At 49.1% G+C, this 23,234-nt stretch overlaps 7 protein-coding genes across 7 annotated transcripts; 3 read left to right on the forward strand and 4 right to left on the reverse strand.

Moving 5' to 3' along the window:
- Positions 1 to 842: 842 nt before the first annotated feature.
- N7455_004107 (uncharacterized protein) lies at positions 843 to 6,057 on the reverse strand. The gene is made up of 5 exons (XM_040960148.2): positions 5,849 to 6,057; positions 5,513 to 5,774; positions 5,379 to 5,441; positions 2,647 to 5,320; positions 843 to 2,593 (listed from the first exon to the last, which is right to left on the reverse strand). Exons 2-5 carry the CDS (start codon positions 5,717 to 5,719, stop codon positions 981 to 983), a joined length of 4,557 nt encoding a protein of 1,518 aa, XP_040809415.2. The 5' UTR covers positions 5,720 to 5,774; positions 5,849 to 6,057; the 3' UTR covers positions 843 to 980.
- A 1,606-nt stretch (positions 6,058 to 7,663) lies between these two features.
- sti1 (Hsp90 cochaperone STI1) lies at positions 7,664 to 9,559 on the reverse strand (the record flags this gene model as incomplete). Its single annotated transcript, XM_040960189.2, has 4 exons — positions 7,664 to 7,816; positions 7,881 to 9,166; positions 9,237 to 9,430; positions 9,495 to 9,559. The coding sequence occupies 4 exons, from the start codon at positions 9,557 to 9,559 to the stop codon at positions 7,664 to 7,666; spliced, it is 1,698 nt and encodes a 565-aa protein (XP_040809377.2).
- A 285-nt stretch (positions 9,560 to 9,844) lies between these two features.
- Positions 9,845 to 11,443, forward strand: N7455_004109 (RPC34 RNA polymerase subunit family protein). The gene is made up of 2 exons (XM_040960139.2): positions 9,845 to 10,227; positions 10,289 to 11,443. The coding sequence occupies exons 1-2, from the start codon at positions 9,983 to 9,985 to the stop codon at positions 11,097 to 11,099; spliced, it is 1,056 nt and encodes a 351-aa protein (XP_040809396.1). The 5' UTR covers positions 9,845 to 9,982; the 3' UTR covers positions 11,100 to 11,443.
- Positions 11,444 to 11,593: 150 nt separating this feature from the next.
- N7455_004110 (putative PHD finger domain protein) lies at positions 11,594 to 12,841 on the reverse strand (the record flags this gene model as incomplete). The annotated part of the gene is made up of 1 exon (XM_040960138.2): positions 11,594 to 12,841. The coding sequence occupies one exon, from the start codon at positions 12,839 to 12,841 to the stop codon at positions 11,594 to 11,596; it is 1,248 nt and encodes a 415-aa protein (XP_040809395.2).
- Positions 12,842 to 14,652: 1,811 nt separating this feature from the next.
- On the forward strand, positions 14,653 to 16,417 carry N7455_004111 (uncharacterized protein; the record flags this gene model as incomplete). The annotated part of the gene is made up of 4 exons (XM_065604686.1): positions 14,653 to 14,847; positions 14,935 to 15,672; positions 15,754 to 16,128; positions 16,412 to 16,417. 4 exons carry the CDS (start codon positions 14,653 to 14,655, stop codon positions 16,415 to 16,417), a joined length of 1,314 nt encoding a protein of 437 aa, XP_065461586.1.
- A 362-nt stretch (positions 16,418 to 16,779) lies between these two features.
- N7455_004112 (uncharacterized protein) lies at positions 16,780 to 18,218 on the reverse strand (the record flags this gene model as incomplete). Its single annotated transcript, XM_065604687.1, has 2 exons — positions 16,780 to 17,977; positions 18,028 to 18,218. 2 exons carry the CDS (start codon positions 18,216 to 18,218, stop codon positions 16,780 to 16,782), a joined length of 1,389 nt encoding a protein of 462 aa, XP_065461587.1.
- A 3,525-nt stretch (positions 18,219 to 21,743) lies between these two features.
- On the forward strand, positions 21,744 to 22,853 carry N7455_004113 (alkene reductase; the record flags this gene model as incomplete). The annotated part of the gene is made up of 1 exon (XM_040960151.2): positions 21,744 to 22,853. The coding sequence occupies one exon, from the start codon at positions 21,744 to 21,746 to the stop codon at positions 22,851 to 22,853; it is 1,110 nt and encodes a 369-aa protein (XP_040809360.2).
- Positions 22,854 to 23,234: the final 381 nt, after the last annotated feature.

Genomic DNA, 23,234 nt, shown 5'->3' on the forward strand with positions numbered 1-23,234 from the left:
GTGAGGACCTGTCTAGACACATTGCAAAGCCCAGAATCAAGTAGAATTTTCTCTTTCACTAATATTCCCTATATTCCCTATATTTCCCTATTATCATTACAAACACATACTATTGCAAATAATATCTCCCCTTCAACTCCGTGATTCTTCTAGACTAATTATTCTATCCTGCTGGAGTTCTTAAACAAAACTCCGGTCAAAGTGGCAACAGTGGGACAAGCAAATTATCGACTCCACCACGCCTCTTCCCTAAATAAATGAGGCTAATATATTCCGTACCGCTGAAGGGATCTAAAAATAATATCCAACTGAATAATACAACACATCTCAATAAATCCCTATCCCTAACACTGTCATCGACAGTCATATATCTACAACACTCACTACCACATACTCATGGGGTACATACCAAACACTCTAAGAGGCCTAAACATCAAAGCGCAGATCACTCAGGGCTGTGCAAACCAAGTTTTGGGGAGGAAAAAAAAAAAGACTTGAAAGGAAGGGCCCGAGACCAATTTTATTTTTTTAATATAAAGAAGCTAAAACCACGAGAATGTGACGAGAATACCAAATATAAAATGTCAGAATGCCCTCGTCGGGAGCCCCTTTTAAGATTCCAAAGTGAGACATTGGGTCTGAGGTCTTACTTAGACTCTCAGCCTTGTTTTCGGCTTTTTTGGGTGGCGTGAACTATTGATTCTCGATTTGACTATTTTTACTCGGCTATTTTAATTCTGTCATCTCCATGCTACGTGGGATATGTCTCAAAAAGTCCACCATCTCAACAATTGAATTCTTATTGATAGGGAGAGAGAAAAAAAAAATTGAGAAAAAAGGATATCACAACAAAGCACACAAAAAAAACAAGAACAATTAGTAACAAGGGAAAGCAATTCATATTTTCATATACTCTTCAGCCTCAACAGGCAAAGCAATTCCAAAACGGATAATGAGAAGGGGGAAAGAAAAAGGGTGATTTAAACACCGCTAACAGATCGCTTACTCAAGAAGCTGCGACGGGGCATCTTTCTCGAGTCAGGACTACCCGGACCATCAGTGGGTTCGGGAGTACCAGCGGTCGAGTGCGACGTAGTAGGTCTCAAACCACCATCTGAAAGCGCAAAGCTGGAACGAATGGTAACCACACCTTCGCCAACAGTAATAGCCTTATCCTGGCCGGCGACGGAACCCTGATCATCAACGAAGAACGGCGCTTCGCCGAGGGTAGCGTCCGAGCCAAAGGTGGCGTGGTTGACGACACGGACCTGGTACTGGGCGTCGGCGGTGGTGTTTGGCACACGGAAGGAGTCGTCAAAGGTGACGGTACCGGCAGAGTTCTTGTGCGCCTTGGTCTTGTGGACTTCCTTGGAGCCCTTGGAACCCTGGACCCGGATGATGACGCGGAGATTGGCATCGGTGGGGAAGTTCGCAGCGGAGACGATGGTGATGTTGGCGGAGCCCTTCTCACCGGAACCGCCACCGCCAAAGACGCTGAGGCGATCACCGAACTGCGAGGCTGTGCTACGGTTGCGGCTGTGCTCCTTCTGCGGGGTGCCGGGGGAAGGGGACCCTTCGACGAGGGAGGCGGCTGGGGTGAGACGGTCGCCCCTGGCGTTGTCAGGTTCCTCAATGCTGTTCATGATGGAGGCGGTGTCTTCGCTTTTGTCTTTGTGGATGCGCGACATGAGGCCGTGCTTCAGGAAGGAGGCGCCGCGGACGACGTTGCCACCGACGAAACCAACACCCTTAACGGGGGCGCCGACGATCTTGCCGGGGACGGCGAAGGTGCCGGAGAAGGTAGAGGAGCCTTGGCGGGCGCGGATCACGTAGGTAGGTTTGAAGAGCAGGCTGAGGCGGATCGCGCCTGATTTGCCGTCGAGAGGAAGGGTAACTTCCTTGGCTTGGAAGGGCTCCAGGGCTTCCAGGTCGATGGGCGTGGCACCGAGGAAGTCAGCCTTGTCACCAAAGTCCCAGTCGTACACATCCACATGGAAATTGGCGCCAATGCGGGATTTGATGGGGACCTCGAAGTACTCGTTCCAGGCCGGGTGCAGGGTCTTCTTCTGGACCTTGGTCTTGAATACAGTCTCGTCGTCCAGGCGGAACTTGCAGAATGGATCGCTGAATCCGTTGCGGTCGGCAGCGGGCAGCTCGGCGGCATCGTGGACGTCCACGCGCAGGGTACCCATGTTGTTGATGCTCTCCGTGGGGTCGAGCTTCATTTCCGTCGGAATGTACCGGGCGCTGACGGTGACCTTGCTCACCTCGCCGGATGGGGAGCGGAGGACGAGCTCGGTGGGTGTGTACAGCATACGCATCAGTGTGGGCAGCGTGTCACCAGTCAGCTTGGCGACTGTGTGCTCCTCGCTGGAGTCCTTGGGATCATCCTTGTTAACTAAACGCAAAGTGATCTTGGAGAACTCCAGCTCGCGAACGAATGCCTCGCCGACGTCAGTGAACTTGGCGGTCGTGGTGTGGATCTTAGATGAGACATATGCGGGGAACATGTAATCGTCCATCAGGACTTCCAACTGGACGTGGGGAACGGCCAGCTGGCCCTCGTGGAACTTGAATACAATGAAACCGGATTCTATAGTCAAATTAGCTTTGTGCAAATGCCGTGAATATCGAAGCAAGACATACCATATTTAGGGAGATCCTCCGCACTGACGAAAGTGCGGGGAATGGACTTGACGGAACGAACAGACGCGGTCTCAGACTGAGTACCATTGATGGGGCGAGATGTAGTGGTTTCCAGACTGGTGCGGCTGTTAGTAGCCGGCTCGCCATTGGTAGTTCCGTTAGTGATGGGTGCAGCGCCATTAGACAGAGCCTTGGAGGCCTTGGAGGCCTTGGAGTCAACGCTAGCAGACTTCGCGTGCAAAGCCTTCTTCGGGAATTCGGTGGAGTCCGGACCAGGAGTAGTAGGGAGGTCTGAGGATTCCTCCTCCTCGTCAGCTTCATCCTCAGGGTTGATGACAGGCACAGATGGGAAGAAGGAAACGTTGTAGTGGAGTTCTCCCTTGGCAGCGCCACCGCTAATCTTCAGACTGCTGGTGATATCCTGCTTCTCGTCGTCGATCTCATATTCACCGCTCTCGGTCTCGCGAACAAAGTCGGAGGCATTGAGATCACACCAACCAAGAGTTCGGTCCTTGTTGATAGTCTCCTCATCCATGACTTCCACGGTCACCTTCTCGCGTGCGCTGCGAATAGGCACGTAAACGACCTCGTCCCATTCGGGGTTGAGGTTGTTACGGAAAGTGACAGTGCGGCCACGGGTCACACCGGAAAGCAACACGCGAGCGTAGGGATCAGACTTGCCCATGGCCTCCAGGTTGCGCAGGTTAGACGCACGCTTGAAGTGGAAACGCATAACACCAATTGGGTCAATGTAGCCAGCGCTGCCAATGCCGCCCAAGGCGACGGGCTTCCACTGGAGAGTCAACTTGACACGTCCGTCCTTGGCACCGTGAAGATGGAACCACTGCTGGCCACGCTCCATCATCTTCATCATATCGTTCATCTTGATCTGGTAGCGGCCAATGATGGGATCTTGCATGATGTCGCGATCATCCTTGAGGATAAGACCCAGGCGAGCGTTCTTTCGGTCTGTGACGAGGAATTCCTTGGAGGCATTCTGGAAGATAGGGTTGTTGGTGCGCTTGAGCTTCTTCGTAATGTGAATCTCCTTTCCGTTGAGAAGGAGGACACCGTAAGGGTTCAGCTTGCCAACCAGACTCTTGCTCCCGTCGAGGTCTTTGGCCTGCTCCACGGTGAACTGGGCGATACCGGTGTTAACTTCAGGGGCGGGTTCAGCCTCGCCAGCCTCGTTCTTCCGTCCCTCGAGAACGGGGAAGAAGCGGATGTCGGCTTGGATGGCACCGCGGTGGCGGCCACTGGCCTGCACTTCCAAATAGATACCTTCGTGGGAAGGCTCCTGCTCGAGTTTGTCCAATGCGAAGCTAGCAACACCCATTTCTTTATCCTTGCGGTACTCGTTCCAATCATACGCCGCAATAGACAGGGCATCAGAGAAGGAGGTAATGATCACGTAAATAGTCTCGTTCCAGCGGGGGCTGTCGGTATCATGGATGGTCTTCGTGCGGCCGAGCTCATTACGGTTGTTCAAAGACACCACGGCGTACGGATCAGGAGTACCAGAGAACTTATCGGGGTTCTTGAGCTGTTGAGCACCGTGCAGAGTAATCGCGACCACACCAATAGCCTGGTCGACGGGGTTTCCAGCAAGCATCTTAGCAATCTCAATCGGGAACACGTTCGGGTCGTACATCATGGGCTGCAAGTTGGCGTGAATCTGGTCCTTGATGAAGGACTCCAGACCGGGGATGAAGTTGATATCGAATCCAAGGTGATCACCACCAAGGGGCTTGCAGACGTAGTCGAGCTCGGGCTTGTCCAGGAAGCAGACGTCCACGCGCTCAATGTGGGGGAAGGGAATCTGAAGCTTGACCTTGACACGCATCAAGCCCGAGCAAGCCATATCCTCGACAATCACGTCGAGACCCTTGCTCACGACACCCTTACCGACACGAACCTCCAACACAACCTTGGGGTTGATCTTGTCCTTTGTCTGGCGCGCAGTCAGATCCGTAATGTCATTGGGTGTGAAGCTGAACTTCCAGTCCATGATAACGGTATCAGGGTCGGTCTTGGGGTAGGTCTTGACGTGCTCCAGGCGAGGAGGCTTGGTACCGAGGACGAAGGTCTTGAGACGCAAGCTATCCAAGAAAGCGGGGGTAGAAGTACTAAGGACCTGGTCGACGGTGTTGATAATAGTGTCGCACAGAACGGGAGCGTAGATAGGCCAGAACTTGACGAGGAAGCTGTTGATCCACTCCAAACTCTCGGTGTCGGTCTCGAGGCGCTGCTTGGACATTTCACGGCTAATATCGTCGCGGAAGTTCCGGCGCACTCGTCGAATGGAAGTACGGTAGTAGGTGCTGCATGCTGCCATGACCATAAGAACCCAACCCACACCACCACCTAGCACGGCGACCATCCACGAGGCCAAACAGGCGAAGACGATAATCCCAGAATTGTGGTACCAATCACCAAAGAACTTATCGGGGATTCTCCCCTCCAAGAACGTCTCGTGATCCAGCAATGTACCTTCATTGGCCAACTCCGCTGCCTGCTTCTCATCGACGAACTTTGGGGCCCAACCCGTTCTGTCGCGGGCCCATCGAAGATCCTCATCGAGGGGCTTACCCGCACTCTCTCGTGTGGCTTCCTCGGCCATGATGGCGGTCGCAGACTCCGGTGGAGGGAGCTCATAGTCTGCTTTGCCATCGGTCTACGTGGGGTTAGTATGGAAATCGCGATCGCATCGAGAAACACCCAGTGATTCTCACCTTATCTGTAATTACAGCAACACCCTTGGGTTTATGGGGGTGGTGGAAATCAGGCGGCAATCGCTAGAAGAAAGACACAGCAGTTAGCACGGTAATTGCGCCGAAACGAAACTCAGACATTATGCGACACGCACCCCTATGGCAGAATCGCCCTTATCTTCAGGCGAGGCATCGGGGTCGAATTGGTATGCAGCAGAACCAGCTTGTCGGGCTTCCTTGACGACCTTTTCCTCGACGATATCCGGATTGACGTGTGACTCCGGGTCCTTGTGCAATTCCTGTGCAGTCTCGATGGTACCTTCCATCTTGCTCACTGTGTTATCCGCGTCGGCAGACGCCATATCGCCGGTTGGTTGTTGTGTTCAGGTCGGGGGAATTGAGAGAGCCGGGGATGTTCTGGAGGTGGTCAGATTAGATCCATGGGTGGGCAGACGGGGTGAGGGGGAGGGGAAGAATGTTGACTTGCATACAGTCTACACCTGAGTAACGTACTGGAATAGGGCGTGGAGGTCGTAGTCGGACGGGATGACCTGTGTTTATTGTATACCAAGGTACGAAGTCCTTGATTTACAGAGAGAAAAGAAAGAGAGAGAAAAAAACAAAAGAGAGGAGTGGACCGAAAGGCACAGCTGTTGCCCAGCCGCTTGCGTCAAGGGGAACTGTGGCTGGGATTCTTACGATACATCAAATATTACCATTACATACCTAGATACCTTATAATGTAAATTCTGATTTATTATTTCCTCTGTGTAATTATTCCAAGCCCAATGAAAAGAAAGAAAAGAGTAAAAAAAAGGGGAGATCGTAAGCTCCACGGTCGATCGAAGATCAGTGACGTACGCCGCCCTAGATCAGATTCCTTTCATTTTGGGGTTATCTTGGATCTACCTCTTGAGGGTATAAGTCAATGAGTGTGCAAGTCTACAGAATTGTATAGAGTACCTCCGTATCTATTCAATTGTTCCTATAGAATGTCAATTGAGGACCAGGGGAGTAATTGACTAAACTCCGACTATTAGATTCGACCCGAGCTTTCCGCACCGCCACAGAGGGTCAATAGAGGGTCAATGAGGGATGAAGAGGGTCGATAATTCTTTTCACATGGTTTTTAGTACGTATATCTTCTTAGGGTTCGAAATTATCTCTTGGCTTCCCCCTTTTTTTTTGCGGAGATCTTTATTTCATATTCGCCTCTATGTACTTTGTACTCCGTAGGCTGTGATCATGTATCCCAGCCCAGCTACCACTCTAGGCAACGAGATATGTGACATTTTAGGCAATCTGAGCACCTACCCTCTGCATGTTGTACTAGTACGAAGTATGGTATGTTGCAATTGCCAAAGTACTTTCGAATAACCAACAATCTCAAGGTACACGTGGCATGCATCCAGAATGCAAGAAAAAAACCCGGTCACATCGCACACTATCGACGACACATCGTGCCCTATACTCGATTAGGTAGATCGGCCAAAGCTCTATCCACCGGGTTTTCTTTACCGAGGAACCTCTACGGAGTACTCCGTAACGGAAATCGTAATGGTACAATAATATACGGACTGAAAGTACATACGTACATACATATATGTAGATTTGAATTATGATAGACAAGCCAAGTGCTGCATGATGAATTGATCTATCACATCTAGACTGGTCCTTCTGAGAGGTTATTTTCACTTGTGTGTATTGTGTACTCCGTATATTGTGTATTATTGTGTATTATTGTGTGTTTTGTACTACAATATAAAAGCAAAACCCATGTTGAATCCCTCAATGGTGATGTTATGATTGGATCGATAAAGCAGTTCGGAAAGATCTTCTCATTTTCTTTACTGGGAACCCCCCACTCATCCACTTGCGTGGCGTTTTTTTCTCTTTTTTCGTTTTCACTTTTTCGGCTTACGAACTGCCCAGATAAAGTCTACGGGTCCGAGCTGAGGCCGAGGTTGGACACGATTAATGTCGGGACTGGTGTCTCCAAATGTCTACTCCGTATACGGAGTATATATTGTACAATTCAATTCCGACCGAGATGTACATATGTATATTTACGAAAACTGGTTGATATAGTCGCAGCATACACAATGGCAATGTTATATATTGTTTGCAGCAGTCTAATACACAATCTAGGTACTACATATATGAACTCACTATTAATATTGTTAGGAACTTCAATGTATGGAAGCAGAATGGGATTTTAGCAATATGGAACTAAAAAATATGCTGGTCAAGATATATCGTGTCAATTCGTATTCAATTCCCTCGAATGCTCTACACCCTCAAAGCATTTACCGCCCCATGCGGATAACACCAGCAGCCATCAGCTTCTGGATCTTCATCCGCACCTGCGAGTTCTTCATGTGCTCCTGCAGCGCAGCCGGATCGCTCTTAGCCTGCTGGAGAATGCTCTGCATAACGGGGTCCTGGAGGACGGCCATGATCTGGAAACAAGGTTAGTATACTTCATGTTGAATAATCCTAGTTAGAGGGCATATCAAATCTTACCTCGGGGTCATTTTGGATACGAGCCATGGTCTGCTCCTCGGTCTCACCAGCACGAGCGCTGAACTGGGCGTCCAGACACTTCTGCTGCTGCTGCTCGATCTCGCGGGCGTGCTTGCCGTCATCGTGGTCAGCGGCCTCGGTGAAGGTATCCAGGGCACGGTTGTATTCCTTCATGGCGATCAGGGCAGCACCCTTGCGCATGTACGCGCGGATGAACTTGGAATCGCGCTTGATGGCCTCGTCACAGTCCTGCACGGCACCGGGGAATGCCATCAGCTTGATGAGGGCGGCGGCACGGTTGGAGTAACCACGGGGGTCCTCGGGGGCACGCTTGGTCATCTCGGTGAAGGCGTCAACGGCACCGGGCCAGTCACCTTCCTGGAACTTCTGCTGGCCGAGCTCGCGGGCCTTCTCGGCCTCGGCAGGGTCAATGTAGGCGTTCTTCTCGGTCGTGCTCTTGGTCTTCTCGGCATTGCGGAGCTTGGTCAGGGTATCAGGGGTGCGGTGCTCCATGAGAGACTTGTTGTAGAAATCAATGGCCTTGGCGAGGTCACCGAGCTTCTCGTATGAAGAACCAATTCGGGTGTAGGCCTTGGCCATCAGCTTGAAGTCGGCGCGCAAGTCGCGGCCCTCCTCGACGGCCTTTTGGCAGGTCTCGATTGTGCCTTCGTAATCGGCCTTCTCGAACTTGGCGGCACCAATGTTGTTCAAGTAGGTGATGTCCTTGTGGAGGTCCCAGGCCTTGGTGTAGTGCTCAATGGCCTCATCGAGCTGCTTCTTCTTGTAGAAATCGTTTCCAATCTTCTTCTCCGCATCAGCAGCCTCCTTGGCCTGCTTCTTGGCGAGTGCCTCCTCGTCGACTGGCTCGGGCTCCGGGGTGGGCTCCTTCTTGGGCTGCGAGGTGCTGGGGGTAGCAGCGGGGGCAGGAGGCTCGGCTCCCTCGCCACCGAAGTTCATATCAATACCGAGAAGCACACTCATGACCTGCAGGAAGCGGGGGTCGCGGATCTCCTCTCCAACACTGTTAGGGTTCTGTTGGATCTTCTGCAGCTTAGCCATGAACTCAGCATCTCCCAGGAGGGAGGCGGTCTTGGGGTTGTTGGCCAGCTTCTGGAACAGAGCCGGGTCGTTGAACATGCCACCGAGACCTCCTGTTGGGTCTCCGCTGACACCATCCGCGGTAGCCTCCGCGTTGATGGCGCGCTGGGTTGCCTCCAAACCGGACTTGGCCTGTGCGTTGCCAGGCTCGATCTTCAGGGCCTCGTCATAGGCATCGTGCGCAGCCACTGCTGTCAGTTAGCACATTGTCATAATGCAGGTTGTGCCACCACTTTGTGCGCAACTAGAATAACATACAAAGATCTCCGAGACCGCGGTACGCAGCACCCTTGCGGGCATGGCCCTTGGACCAATCGGGCTTGATCTCGATCGCCTTCTCGGCATCTTCGAGGGCTTTTTGATATTCGTTCTGGGCGGTGTAGACAGCGGAACGGTTGGAGTAGAGGATGTGGTTTTCGGGTTCAATGGCAAGGGCCTGGGAGAATTTCTCACTGCGGTTTTTATCAGTTTCTGCTTTGACGGAATCACAATGTTAAAAGGTGGGGTAGCGCGTACACAGCAGTGGAATAGTCCTTAGCAGAGAAGGCCTTGTTGCCCTCTGCCTTCAAAGCGTCAGCCATTTTTGAGTTATATGTTAAATTGCTCAAAAAAAGGAGTAATGCAGATCAAAAACAAGACTACGAGGAACTGAAAGTGCTGAGGTCATGAGCTCAATCGGCCGGAGCTTCTCGAAATTTCCGTTGGAGTCCACTGCCTCAGGCAGCATTTATTTAAGCCTCAGGCAACAAACGCCTCAGGCATTAACGCTGACATTGAAGCTCCGCGGGGCTAAACCCTTTTAGGTCAAAGCCAGTCCCCGCCGAGAAAAAGTCGCCAAAAAAACACCATTTGTGATCCATTCGTGACTCAAATTTACCGACATCGACACACCATGGTCCTCTAACTTACTCCCTGACTCTAGCACCCTCCCTTGAACATGAAAAACCACGAGCCTCTTCGACTGAACCTTGATTTTGCCTGATATCTCCGTCGCATCTCCAACAATGGCCTCCGCGGGGTCCCAAGTGGCCGAGCTTGCCTCCAAGCTTTACGACGCATGCGTGAATGAATTTGACTCCGATCACCTGTTCTATCAGAACGACTTCCTCAATCTCAAAGTCATCCCAAAGAACGACGTTGCGCTACTGCTAGAATGCACACAGAGCCTCGTCAATCAAAATCTCTTTCGACTCCTCCAAAAAGATGGAAAGCTCACGTGGAAGCTCATTGACCGCGAGGATGCCGAAAAGTAGGAATCGCATGCATCTCTGTGTCGATAAACCACATAACTAACCCCTTCTCCCTTTCAGGCTCCGCAACCTCACCCCGGACGAGGCCATGGTCTACAATGTCATCCACTCTACAGAACGAACAGGTATCTGGGTGCGGCACATCGGAAACCGCACGAACCTGCACAAGTCGATTCTCGACCGATGCCTGAAAGCCCTCGAAGGGAAAAATTACATCAAATCCCTCCACAATGTCAAATACCCCAGCCGCAAGATGTACATGTTGGCCGGGCTTGCTCCAAGCGAAGAAGTAACCGGAGGAGCCTGGTTCACTGACGGTGTACTGGACGCCAACTTCATCAACAGTGTCGCAGGCTACATCGAGTACACCGTGAGCCGGAAGAGTTGGTTCGAAGTCCCGGCCTCAGACCGCAAGAACAAGCGCATCAAAACCGCCTCCGGCAAGGCAGATGTCAAGTCCGATGAGAAAACCTACCTCCCCTACCCCCACGGCTACACAGGATACCCGACTGTGGCGCAGATCACCACGGCCGTTAATGACAGTGGCATTACTCCCGTCCGCCTGGGTGAAGAGAGCGTCGTGCAACTCCTCGAAATGCTCTGCTACGACAATAAGCTCGTCGCATTAGGAAACGGCGAATGGTACAGATCCCTCAAGAGCCCTGAGGCCGTCAAAGCGAACCAATCCCGCAAGCCGCCCGTCGAAGGCGAGGATCTCTCCGTTGCAAACAAGCACCTGGTGAAGAACGGTATGACGGAAGCCCCCTGCGGCCAGTGCCCAGTGTTTAAGCTATGCGCACCAGGCGGCGCAGTCAGCCCCGAGACCTGTGAGTACTTTGATCCGTGGCTGAGCAATGGGCTTGGGTTCTAAGTGGACTGGCGGGCAATGGCTTTTCCACGAATATCTGATTTCTGACTTTCGGCGTACTGTGTGCGCCCGTGTGCCAACATGTTTTGCATGGAAGAAACAAAAAAAGGGGATATGTGCATAGCGATGGCGTTTTCGACTTGATTTGGTTAGGCTCCGGCTCACTGGTGACCCTGGGAATTATTGGGCGCTGGATGTGCACGGCTTGGACATACGCTTGGCTGTAGCTGGGAATGGATACATAGGGGAGGGAAAATCTGCTTCACTGTTTTCCTTTTCCCTCGGGGATTAGTGTCAGTTTTTGTCTAGAATAGGCAGAATATGAAATTGATTCCGTTTAAACAAAATCGAATTATGCAGTAAAACTAGTAGTAACAAGTAGATGTTTTTGCTCGGTCCAGTCCACTCCAGTCCAGCCCAACACCATAAAAGTCCCTCAAGCGCCATGGGTATATCAACCGTCATACAGATCATAGAAAAAGAAGAGAACAGAGATATCACTTGCCGAGAGTACGTCTGCACTCATCACAGTACCAAGTCCCAACCGGCTCGCGCGTCAGACCAACACACTTCCAGTGGAACCACTCATAGGGACATTCGTCATTATCGCAAGCCACCATGTCCCCATGGCTAACAGTGCGGCAGGTACAATAGACCTTGGAATCCTCATTACCCTCATCCTCATCCTCGTCGTCGACATCCTCATCAGCAGCACCATCACTCTTGTCGGAGTCCGATGTATCAGCACTGCTGAGCATGGAGTCATCATCCTCATCGCCTCCATTAGGAGACTTCTTCGAAGACTTGATACGACCACTAGCACTGGAAGAGCGCTTGATCGGCTTTCCGCTCGCAGTCTTCAGCTTCTTGACTTGCTGGTGCGGCGCGACCTTCTTAGTCAGTGCCTTCTTGATCCCGATGCTAGAACGGGGACCGGCACTGCCTGCACGACTGCCAGCCGGTGTACCAGGTTTCGGTGTACCGGGGCCCATGGAGGACTGACGGAGGTTCGACGAAGCTACGGGGAGGGTGTTGAGGGATGGGTTCAGGCGGCGACGCTTGCTGTCCACAGCTCCAGCGGAGGATTCGCGTTGACGTTGCTGGAGGTGTACGACGGCTGCTGCTGCTGGAGTAGCCGGTGCAGAGTTGCGTGCTGTGGTTTGTCCGAGATGGGCTGCAGAGCTGGTGGCACGAGGAGTTGTGGATTGATTCAAGCGCTGTGCAGCAGCCAGGATGGGGTTCGCGTTTCCGGAAGTTGGGTTGAGGGGTGTTGAGTAGGCGGGGGTATCGGTGGGTGTGGAGTCAGGAAGGAAGATCTTGGGTGGGTTGCGGTATTTGTTTTTCGAGTCGAACAAGGAAGGGAGAGGCGGATCGTTGGTGAGGAGACCTTCGTTGACTAGATCGCGAATGCGCACGTCGAGTCGTTTTATCTGACGATCAAGGAGGACACATGCTTTCTCGCTGAGCTGGATCTTCTCGTTCTGCAGTTCGTGGGATTTGTCCATATTCTGTAGGATAGTCTTGCTGTATGGCTCTTCCTTTGGGTTCGGTGTCAGACTGCCGTTTAGTTTGATGAACTTTTGGATGCTGCTGTCGCGAGAGTTGATTGTAGCGCGACACTCCTGCATAACCTTGTCCTTGGCCTGAATTTCCTCCATGAGGTGGTTGATCTCAGCTGGAAGATTCGCCACATCGTGGACGAACTGCTCCAGGACAGTTGCGCAGTCCTCTGCACCGTGTGCCATTTTGGATTCGGTCGCAGGGCGGGTTGAAGGTGGCTCCTATCAGGATGTTGAGGAAGTGAAATACAACTCAACCGGGCTCGATGTAAGCGCTTGTTTCGGTTTTTATATTATTGCACTGAATTTGGATGACTAGATGAACGCCTGGCCTTTTCTCACGTCGTTATTCGGACACCCATCATAGGGGACAAATTGATTGAAGTCGAACATATGCTGACTCATTAATGACTAATACTCGGATCGGCACCCTGGTTGTCCGAAGTATAACTAGACATCTCTTCCCACCTTATACATCTACATTTTTGAACCACTACTATATGCCGGGGGTTGAACTCTATCTATATAATTATAGACTATTGGATTTTATTTTAGAAATTGAAAATACAATCACTGATACCACTGGTCAAAAACGACTCCTTTTTGGCTCCGTTTGGAGCGAATTTGGATTCTAAACAAGTCCACTAGAATATTATGGGACCAAAGCTCGACGTACTTCGATGGAGCTCTCATTGGAATTGGTAAGTTGTTGATTATAGCGATGGGGTTAGAGAATTTTGCATTTTCCATCTGGAAAGCGCCTTTCGAGAAAGAAACTGGTCGTCAAGGATTTGATCCATTGACCCTAAATGAATTTTTACCGTATTTCAATCTTCTGAGTCTTGTTCTGGATGTTTCGCTGCCTTCGATTCATTGTTCATTTATCATTTTAGATGTTTATAAATTGACGTCCTATACATTTCTTGGAGAACCCATGGGAGATATATGACCTGCCATCTTAGACTCGTTTGACCAATCTCAAGCGCTACACTCAAATAAATCGACAACATTCTTATGCTTGTATACCCTCTGCTTGATCGAGTTCAAAGACGCAACAAACGTTTCAAAATCTTACATCCTTGTGTGCCTCGTTTTCAAGGATACATATGGTCTACAATCCTCGAGCCCTCGTACTATAACCAAGCACAATTCTTTGATTCTAGTTGGGGACCAACTACTTCTTAGGCTCTGGATCCTTTTGGCTTAACCACCACAATTTTTTATAGCGCTAGAAACACATATACCAAACCGGCAACCCTAGCGATCATAAACTTTGACAGAAGATAGGAATATTCAGGGAGCTAGAGGAAAGCAGGTGAAGGAGACAGACGTGTGAAGAGAGTAACTCTAGAGAATCATAGGCGTTGCTTGGCCTGTAGAAGTGCAATATGTCACTTTTGAGAAACGAAACAATTCATCTTGAGAAGAATATCATAACAAGCCTGGAACTTAATTTTGTTCCCATCTACTTGATAACCTTGAAGAGCTATGCAAGAAGGCCTGCCTGCAAACAGAGCTGCGTGATCTTGCGTTTTATCGTCTCAGCAAACCTCTCTACCCTGAATAGAGCACTCGGGGCTCATGATATTATCAAAACGAAGTCTGTTGATCAAGTCTCTACTCTCTTCAACTGTCAACCCTCTTCCACTTGAAGCCATCTTCGGAAACTTTACTATTACCATCAAGCGTTTACCCCCTAGAAGTTCCATCTTCTCAAAGTCCTTTTCCTTTTCCTGGCGACCCTTCACCCAGTTTGAAACCTGGACACATACCTTCCTCGGTCTATCCACTTCGGATATAACTTCAGAGGTCTTCTCTCTTGTGAGGCCAACGGTCGTTTTAGTCGTCTTTTCGCCCGTCTTTTGAATCCTCTTTTCGATCATCTTTTCAATAGACTTTACAGTCGTTTCTTCCGATCGTCTTCTTTCAGTTCTCTCAGATCGTGCTCTCAGAGTATCTCTCACGCGTTCCCAACAATCACCTCACTCAGCATCAATATGCCACCTTCCAAGGTGATGCGGAACGTTCATCAGCGTGACCCCAAGTCACAGAGCTCTACAGCTATCCACCAACACAAGGCCCCCGGGCCTTCGCGCAATACCAATATCTTCCCTGTCCCAAAGTGTGACTCCATATGCCAAAAGTGGCCAATGATCTTGCGCACAATTGTGCGCAAGATGAACCACCCCGGTGTATGTATGATTACGTGCGTTCGTCGAGGAAGAAGTCCCGACCCTAGGGACAGTACAACCACCGTGTTGGTTATTTGAAATTCCGAGAAACCGCCCAGCCACCGAGAACACTCGATTTCTAAAATTCGGGAGCTCCTCGACAACAACTACCTGTCGGGTGTGGCAGTCGACTTTGTACGGGGGGATTTTGTCCGGGGATCATCCGGCCTCAACGCAAATGAGCTCGACCGTCGGGCGATACAGCTACCATCTATGCTCGGCCAAAGTCTGGCACTGAATAATGCCTCGGGTTCTGGCACGCTTGGTGGGTTTTTGGAACTGAAGATGCCCGGGGAAGCCAAGTACAGGACCATGGCACTCACTTGCTTTCACTGCGTCAACCCGAGCGAGACCGGGCTAGACCGTGCCCTCGTCAAGAGGCTTCGAGTGTGGCGTCAGGAAGGGATCGCGCCAGACGACAATATGAGGACGGAGCTTCAGGTCCAACACCCGAGTCGTACGGCTGTCAAAGAGAAGATTAAATCCTTAAAAGATGCAATCTGTGCGATAGAGGAGAATGACGAATATGTCCAACTCAGCGAGTTGGAGGGCGATATCGAGTCTATTTGCGGCCGATCTGCGGCAAAAGCTTTCTCCAGAATGACCAGTACCCTGTGCGAGCTGAAGGAATTTCTCCGAGATATCGAGGCCTTCAAACAAGCAGACCGTGGGTATTTCGGCCCCGTGTATGCTGGCTCAGGCTTTAGAGAAACATGCTCAACTACCCCATCCAATCTCGATTGGGCGCTTATTGAGATCCCGCATGACCGGGTTGGGGAAAATATAGTAAGACTTCTCTTCTCTTCTTCAAGCACCCTTTTTCGCGTGCTTCTGGCTTAAGCAAATGCTAATACTATTACCTCTTAGACGCCCGACGGGCATTATCTGAAAGACTCCCCCATGCCTAAAGACCTCGATGGCATACCGCTGTTCATTCACGGGCAGCGGTCTGGATATTGCCGAGGGAAAAAGGATACCCTCGACACTGCCGTCCTATCTCACGAAATTGAAGAAGATACGGCCATTGCCCGCACCACCTACGAACACCCCATTCGCCCACAGGGTGGTGCACAGTTCTCCCAAGATGGGGACTCGGGCTCGTTCGTCTTTACTGAATCGTATGTGGTAGTAGGAATGCTTTTTGCCGGCGGAACTAGCCACATGATGTCCTTATTCACGCCGATTGGGGATGTTTTGAACGATATCAAAACGATCACCAAAGCTGTGGATGTGCGGCTGAAGGTGAGGCCCGGTACGTCTTAGATTAATTCGGTATGTCTCATGATAATTACTGTCTTAACGATTAAACCCTTATACTAATCCCCCTCAAGAATTCAATTCCATTTGTGGGCGCATTTGAATCATGCGGCCGTTGTGCTCTTCCTTTCCTTTTTTTGCAATATTTTCCACTGACGGCGGAATCCAAGTCGCAACCAGAACTTCTTGTGGATATATATAAGAACACTTAGTTAAAGTAGCCGTAGAACACGGAGTCTACTTACCTACTAACACTATTATATTATAGAAGTGATCTAGAGCGGATAATACACCTTAATGTGAATGTAGTGCTACCACCCCTGGACACCTATCGCGGAGTAGGAGAACGATCTACACTTAGAAGAACTCGAATAGCTGAATAACCTTCAGGTATAGAAGTACAGTTATTACTCCGATCTAATTCTATCTTACCACCTTATAACAATGAAAAGCGACATAGTACTAGTTTGATTATTCCTATGTAGCGTGGCCAATTTTTGCTGGCCCATGACTTGCTCAATGTCTTTCTGACCGCTAAGCTCACCCTCTCGAGTTTTCGCCCTTCATGATGATCACCTCTACCATAGGAAGATTGAAGTCATCAAGAATCTCCACAATCTGATCCCTCGTATTGCGCTAGTCTCGATTGCTCCGCAAGCGTACGGCCATCAAAACGGCCGGTGATGTTTTCTCGCTCTGGTTCATTCCCACACGCGGCATTGAAAGTAGTTGCATATCTGTAAGATCAATTGTGGTCATGATTCTTTGCTTTAACTCCAAGCTCACTGGCCAAAGCGGGTCGGATTTTTCAAGGCACCGCACGAAAAATGTGTACGCATCCGGGTCTGATATTTCGACATTGAGGTGTGCAAGACCGGCATCGGAAAAGTGTTTCCAGACCTGGCGACATGCCAAGATCCAAGAGTCGTCGAAGGTGTTGCGAATGGCAGAGAATATCAAAGTGGGCTTCCAATTGAAAAGGTCATTTTCGTGCTCGCATTCTCTAAGCTTCATGGAGATTGGGTAGACATCGTGTTTAGCAAGAGTTGCTAGAATTTTTCGAATGAGGACACAATCCTCGATGACGTCGCTAAGAGGGTCACTCGGTTTTAATTTTTGCATCTTGACTGGGAAAGAGCAAAGGAATGGCCCTCCGGCTCGTTGGGCTTCGTTGATAAATCCATCCGGTTCGACGTGCCAAATGCCAGTGTCATCATTGCTATCGCAGCTGGTCTTGATGCGACGGCCATCCTGGACAGGAGAAGCGTAGGCACAAGTTTTATGGGAGCCTTTGGGGCGGTTTACCTCATCATCGTCATCATCATCGATATCGAGGGAGGCTTGTGATGATGTAGTCGAGCTAGCAGGCGAGAGAGGGAGGGGACCGAATAGGGAGAACGTGTCGGAGCAATTCTGACAGGACGAGTCGGAGCCGTTGTCACTGGCAGAATCTGACGTGCCAGTCTTTTCAACGTCATGATCCCCCTGAATGAAACCACCGGATACAGCGCCGGACTCTTCGGAGCCGGTGTTATCAGTGGAGACCGCGCCAGAGCCATTCATAGCAGCAGCGTTGCACAAAATGACAGTTTCCGCATCAGATCCAGACTGAGAAGATGTGTCCCAGATGGCGCTCGATTGGGTGTCCGAGCTTTCCTTAGAGTTATCGGCTAGGACCGCGCCAGAGTCATTCGGAGCAGCAGGGTTGCGCAAAATAACAGTTTCAGCGTCGGAATCGGACCCGGAGGATGTGTCACAGATGGTGTTTGCTTGATTATTCGAGTTTTCCTCAGGGCAATCGTCAAACAAACCGCTTGTTTTCAAGACGTTGCCTCTGGAAAGGTCGTGTTGAGGCTAGTGGGGGATGAGCTATTAGGCGAAGACGAGTCGGAGCCATTGGAAGAAAATGTGTCAGATCCATCATCAGATGAGGGATCAGAGTTATCAGTGGAGGAATTATCGGATGCGATAGCGCTTCTAGTGCCGGGGACCTCATGAGATGCATGAGATGATGATGAGTTGGGCTTCCCTTTGGCTTCAATATGGAGACTGGTTGCGGTGAGGGAATGAGACATGGTGACAGGTTGAAGGTCACAGTTTTTGCGGAGATGCTTGTCACGCATCGTGATAGGCAGGAATTCGGAGCTGGGACCAGTGGACGCCTCAGGCAAGGTTGGTTTGAAAGTACCAGTGAGAAAAGAAGGTGCAGGCTAGGGAGTTGTTGAAATCCGAGAGGAGATGGTGCTGTTGAGCCCACTTGAGAAAATATGGGATAAAAGAATCTGCTAAAACTGATGAGGAATTTGGAAAGGATAGAAAGATGGGAGTTGATGAGAAAGTGTAGAGAGACCATGGGAGATAGCCTTGGTGGAGTATGTGCGGCTCAATGGTCTGGGCAAACCTTAAAAATCCTCAGGGAAGTGAGAGTGCCCCTAGGTACGGCATCAACAAAGATGAAGAATGAGCACATTCCAAAGTTGCTTGCAGCAGTCTTAGTCCTGGTTCAACTTTGAAAATAATTTATGGAACTTTCCATTCTTTCTACAATAACCCATTAGTATAAATAGTTCAGACTACATACCACGCGTAAAATATCTTTTGGGGTTGCTAGTTATATAAAAGATACTTAATTTTGCAATTTGGTATACAGTGGCCAATACCGGGTGGTATTGGTGAGCTTAGCACGACTATGATTAGTTGGTACATATTGAAAACACTTATGGAGATTTCAGAATGCAATATATTGATCAGATTTATAAGCAACCAGGCGGTTTGGCGGAGTGGTTAACGCGATTGACTCGGTATGTCATATCATAATCATTGTCCAACTCATGAAACCCTTACTAATCCTCTTTCTCAGAAATCAATTCCATTCGTGGGCGCATGTTCGAATCATGCAGCCGTCGTGCTATTTCTCTTTTTGTGTTGATTTTTTTATATCAAAAAATTGATCCAATTTTGTCTTTTTATTTAATAACTCTACATTTTACTACCAGCCACTACAGCAGTCTATGTATATAAGTTAATAATATAGGACTCTGTGTTTGGGGCGACTACAGATTGTAGGGGCCGAAAAGTGATGAGGGAGAGAGTTGATTGCTATGGAGATCTGCCGACTACGAGGGGTTGATGCCTGAGGCACTACAATAGTGTTGGAACAAGTGGTATTGTAAAATCAGGGGTCCAATCAATGGGGTTCAACTCTCTGTATTTCTGTATCGGCTCTCCTTAACAATTTATAGTTATGGAGCCTCGATTACATAGCATAAATTACAAAACATGTAGGATTAATAAATCCTCCGGTATGCCGGGCTTCATGCGCCGACACACCTAGGTTGGGTTGGGTTGTGCCGAAGTCTATCTGGTGTGACGTGCCAGTTCTTCGAGTAAAAGAGTGCATTGATACGAGAACTTTAAGTACAAAGGGGGAAAGAAAAAAGAGAGGAAAGAAACCATGAGACAGGAACCTTTGGGGTCCTGTCACGTCAGACAAACAGTGCAAACCTTTTACAAGGCGGAGACATCTGGCAGAAAGACAGTCCAGTCCAGTTCAGATCGTCACATCTAGGATCTTATAATATACCTATATATATTAAGGTTTAATTTTGAAGAAGTATAATATATATTTCTAAAGGAATTCTTCTCTCGTAATAAAGTTAAGATAGCTAATAAAGAGTAGGGTAATAGTCTTAATATATATAAGTTTAATCCGATTAGCGATAACGAGGAAGATGTTACGATATATCTTCATGAGGTTATTCGCGGAAGGATGTCTCAGGCATGCAGCGTCAGCGTCTGACAGAGCGGTAACCTTTCGAGGGTGGAACGGTTGTGTTCCGCCCGCCTCTCGCCAAGGAAATCCTGTAGAGAGGTGACTTCAATTCCCTTCGTCATGTTACATCCGGTTTTGCCGACCTACCGATCCATCCGGAGAGGACTGTATATATTGAAGGATCATAGAGAAAACTTGAGGGGACCTCAAGAAACAGTCTTTGACTTTTCATGACAGATTTGTTGACTTCCATTCTCTTACCTGACTGACAGGCATCTACCCTGACTAGACCTGGCTTTGAACCTCCCCGCGGTGCGAAGCTCCAGAACCTGCACCTCCAAGGGCACCGCCAAGGAACCTCAATTTTACATAAATATGCATAAATCATGACTTATAAGCAGAATATTTTCTTTTCGGGGTGGTTTATACATATATAATTTTCTTGGCGGGTTGAAGGTCTGGATTTTGGCACCTCCTTGGCGTCTTGGCGGGTCGAAATGGAGGTGCAAAGCCAGGTCTAACCCTGACTAGTAGTATATCTTTACAGAAGATAGGATAATAGTAGAGACTAGTAATAAAGGGAAGGCAGAGTAACCTACTCTATCAACTAGTATTAAGGATCGAGATTAAGAGTGTGATTTCCTACTATCTATACCTAAAGAGAGCGATACTTAGGTTTATAAATTTATTAGATCCCGGAAACGTATAAGAAAAGACAACAATAAGTAGGAATATTATTAGTCTTAAATTAAAGACTATTTCATTTACTATATAAGTATACTAGGAATTTCTAACCGCGGTTAGAAATTATCGCGGTCGAAGGGGCTTTACCCTCTTAAAGTAAAAAGGAAATATAACAAAATACAGCCAAGAAGTGCATAATTTATATAGCTATAACTGTTCCTATATTTGTACTATCTAGCAACCCGTAGTTATAGGTAACCCGAAACCTAGTTATTAACTACGGGTTATAAAAGTCTACCAGGTTTGCCGGCTTTGGCGCAGTCTAACTTTGGCAGAGTTTTAAGGTGCGAGTAAACATAAGCGAGAATTTCAGCGGACAATCTAACCAAGCACAATGTGCAATTATTTGTATGAGCTTTCCCAATCTATGATCATATGATAATTTTCCAAGTAGAGTACCCTATATCTAACCCTTCGACACCATCTCCCATGTATTTTCCAATTGTTCGATAGCCTATTCCATTATCACTGCGGGAAGGTGTACTGTTTCTAAAACGAGCCAGACGTAACAGTTCTATAGCAGTTTATATATATCACGACATAGCGACGATATATGCGATTCACATTGAACAATAGTAAGCACTTTTCCATCAATATATGTTGTACATAGAGGTTAAAATTAAACTATACACCCTAGCTGGTATGTAATATATACCAAAGGAATTAGCATAAGAGCTTTAAGTAGTTAGCAGAACATACACCACTAGGACCCGCCTGCATCATCGGCATGCCAGACCTGTTGAGCAGTCGGACCGACTGGTCATGGCCTGCCGCCGTCGGGAAAAACAATCAATTTCCCACGGATAAATCGGCCGGGGAGATAGGATGGCTTCTCGGGTGCAAAAAGAGGATTTCGGGGACATAGGAAATAGTGATCTGGACCTGGTTATAGTGTGGGATTTGCCCCACCGGCATGCATACCTGCTTGGAAATCACCCCGTAGGTCTAGTGTCCATCCATAAAGACACCCGACCTTGTATCTACTAACCTTGTCAATCCAGTTAGACTACTCACTCCATATATATAATTATATGCGACCTCAACGAACACAAATCGAACAGAAATCGAACACAAATCGCCCGTAATGACCAAGCTCTCCACCCCTCTCCGCGTTGGTCGGCTAGACCTTTCCAATCGCATCGCCATGGCGCCAATGACTCGCTTCCGCGCCGACGACAGCCATACACCTCTACCGATGATGGTAGAGTACTACGCCCAGCGCGCCTCAGTACCGGGAACTCTCCTGATCACGGAAGCAACCTTCATCTCGCCACGTGCCGTCGGCGCACCTAACGTGCCTGGTATTTACACCTCCTCCCAAATCGCCACCTGGAAAGAAGTTACTTCCGCCGTTCACACCAAGGGCTCATACATCTACCTCCAACTCTGGGCCCTAGGCTGCGTCGCAAGCCCTGACCAGCTCAAAAAGGAAGGCGATTTCCAACTCGTCTCTAGCAGCCCCAACCCTATCATGCCCGGCACAGCAGTGCCCCACGAGCTCACCGAATCTGAAATTCAAGACTGGATCAGGGACTACGCTCAAGCGGCCCGCAACGCCATATCCGCGGGCTTTGACGGTGTCGAAATCCACGGCGCGAACGGCTACCTCATCGACCAGTTCAATCAGGACACCGTAAACACTCGTACACACCGATGGGGTGGCAGCGTCGAGAACCGCGCCCGCTTCGCACTCGAAGTAACCCGCGTCGTGGTCGATGCCGTGGGTGCAGACCGCACAGGTATCCGATTCAGTCCCTACAGCACATTCCAGGGAATGCGCATGGATGACCCAGTACCACAATTCAGCTACCTCGCGAGCAAGATAGCGGAGTTCAAGCTTGCATATGTGCATGTTGTCGAATCTCGGATTGCCGGAAACACGGATGTTGTTGGGGCGACGGATCAATTGGACTTCTTCCTCGAGGCGTATGGTAAGGTAGGGCCAGTTATTATTGCTGGAGGATACAAGCCTGATTCAACGAAGGAGGCAGTTGATGGGAAGTATAAGGATTATGATGCGATTATTGGGATTGGAAGGCCATTCATTTCAAACCCTGATCTGGTGTTCAGGATTCTCAAGGGGGTAGAGCTGGTTCCTTACAATAGGGACACTTTCTATCCCGCCAAGGACCCGAAGGGGTACATTGATTATGAGTTTAGTGCCGAGTTTAAGACTGTCCAGGTGGCAGCTTGAGGGTGTTGAATTACAGGGGGAAGATACTATACCTATGATGAATATGACGATGGTGCTGAGGGGGTAGTCTATGTTCATTCACTGTTCAAACCTATCCCTCAGAGTAAGAGAAATTTAGAGTAACTAACAAGTTCTATCCTCAACCCTCCAGTTATGAGGCCCAATATCCTTAGAGTACTCACGTAGGCGCACTAAGAATGATGGCGCCCGTTGAAACATGGTAGCGTAAGGGGACGCAACTCCCGAGGTCTCGGCTGAGAAAAAAAGCATCAAGAGTGGAGATCAGTAGAACTGGTAGATTGTATAGTACCTGCCTGAGAAAGGCATATCCTGCACGGATATGCACTGTACAATTAATTACAACACAAAAGAGGTCCAATT

The sequence above is a fragment of the Penicillium solitum genome (assembly GCF_028829755.1).
Source record: "Penicillium solitum strain IBT 25940 chromosome Unknown utg000003l_segment0_segment0, whole genome shotgun sequence".
In the NCBI taxonomy this organism is placed as follows: domain Eukaryota; kingdom Fungi; phylum Ascomycota; class Eurotiomycetes; order Eurotiales; family Aspergillaceae; genus Penicillium; species Penicillium solitum.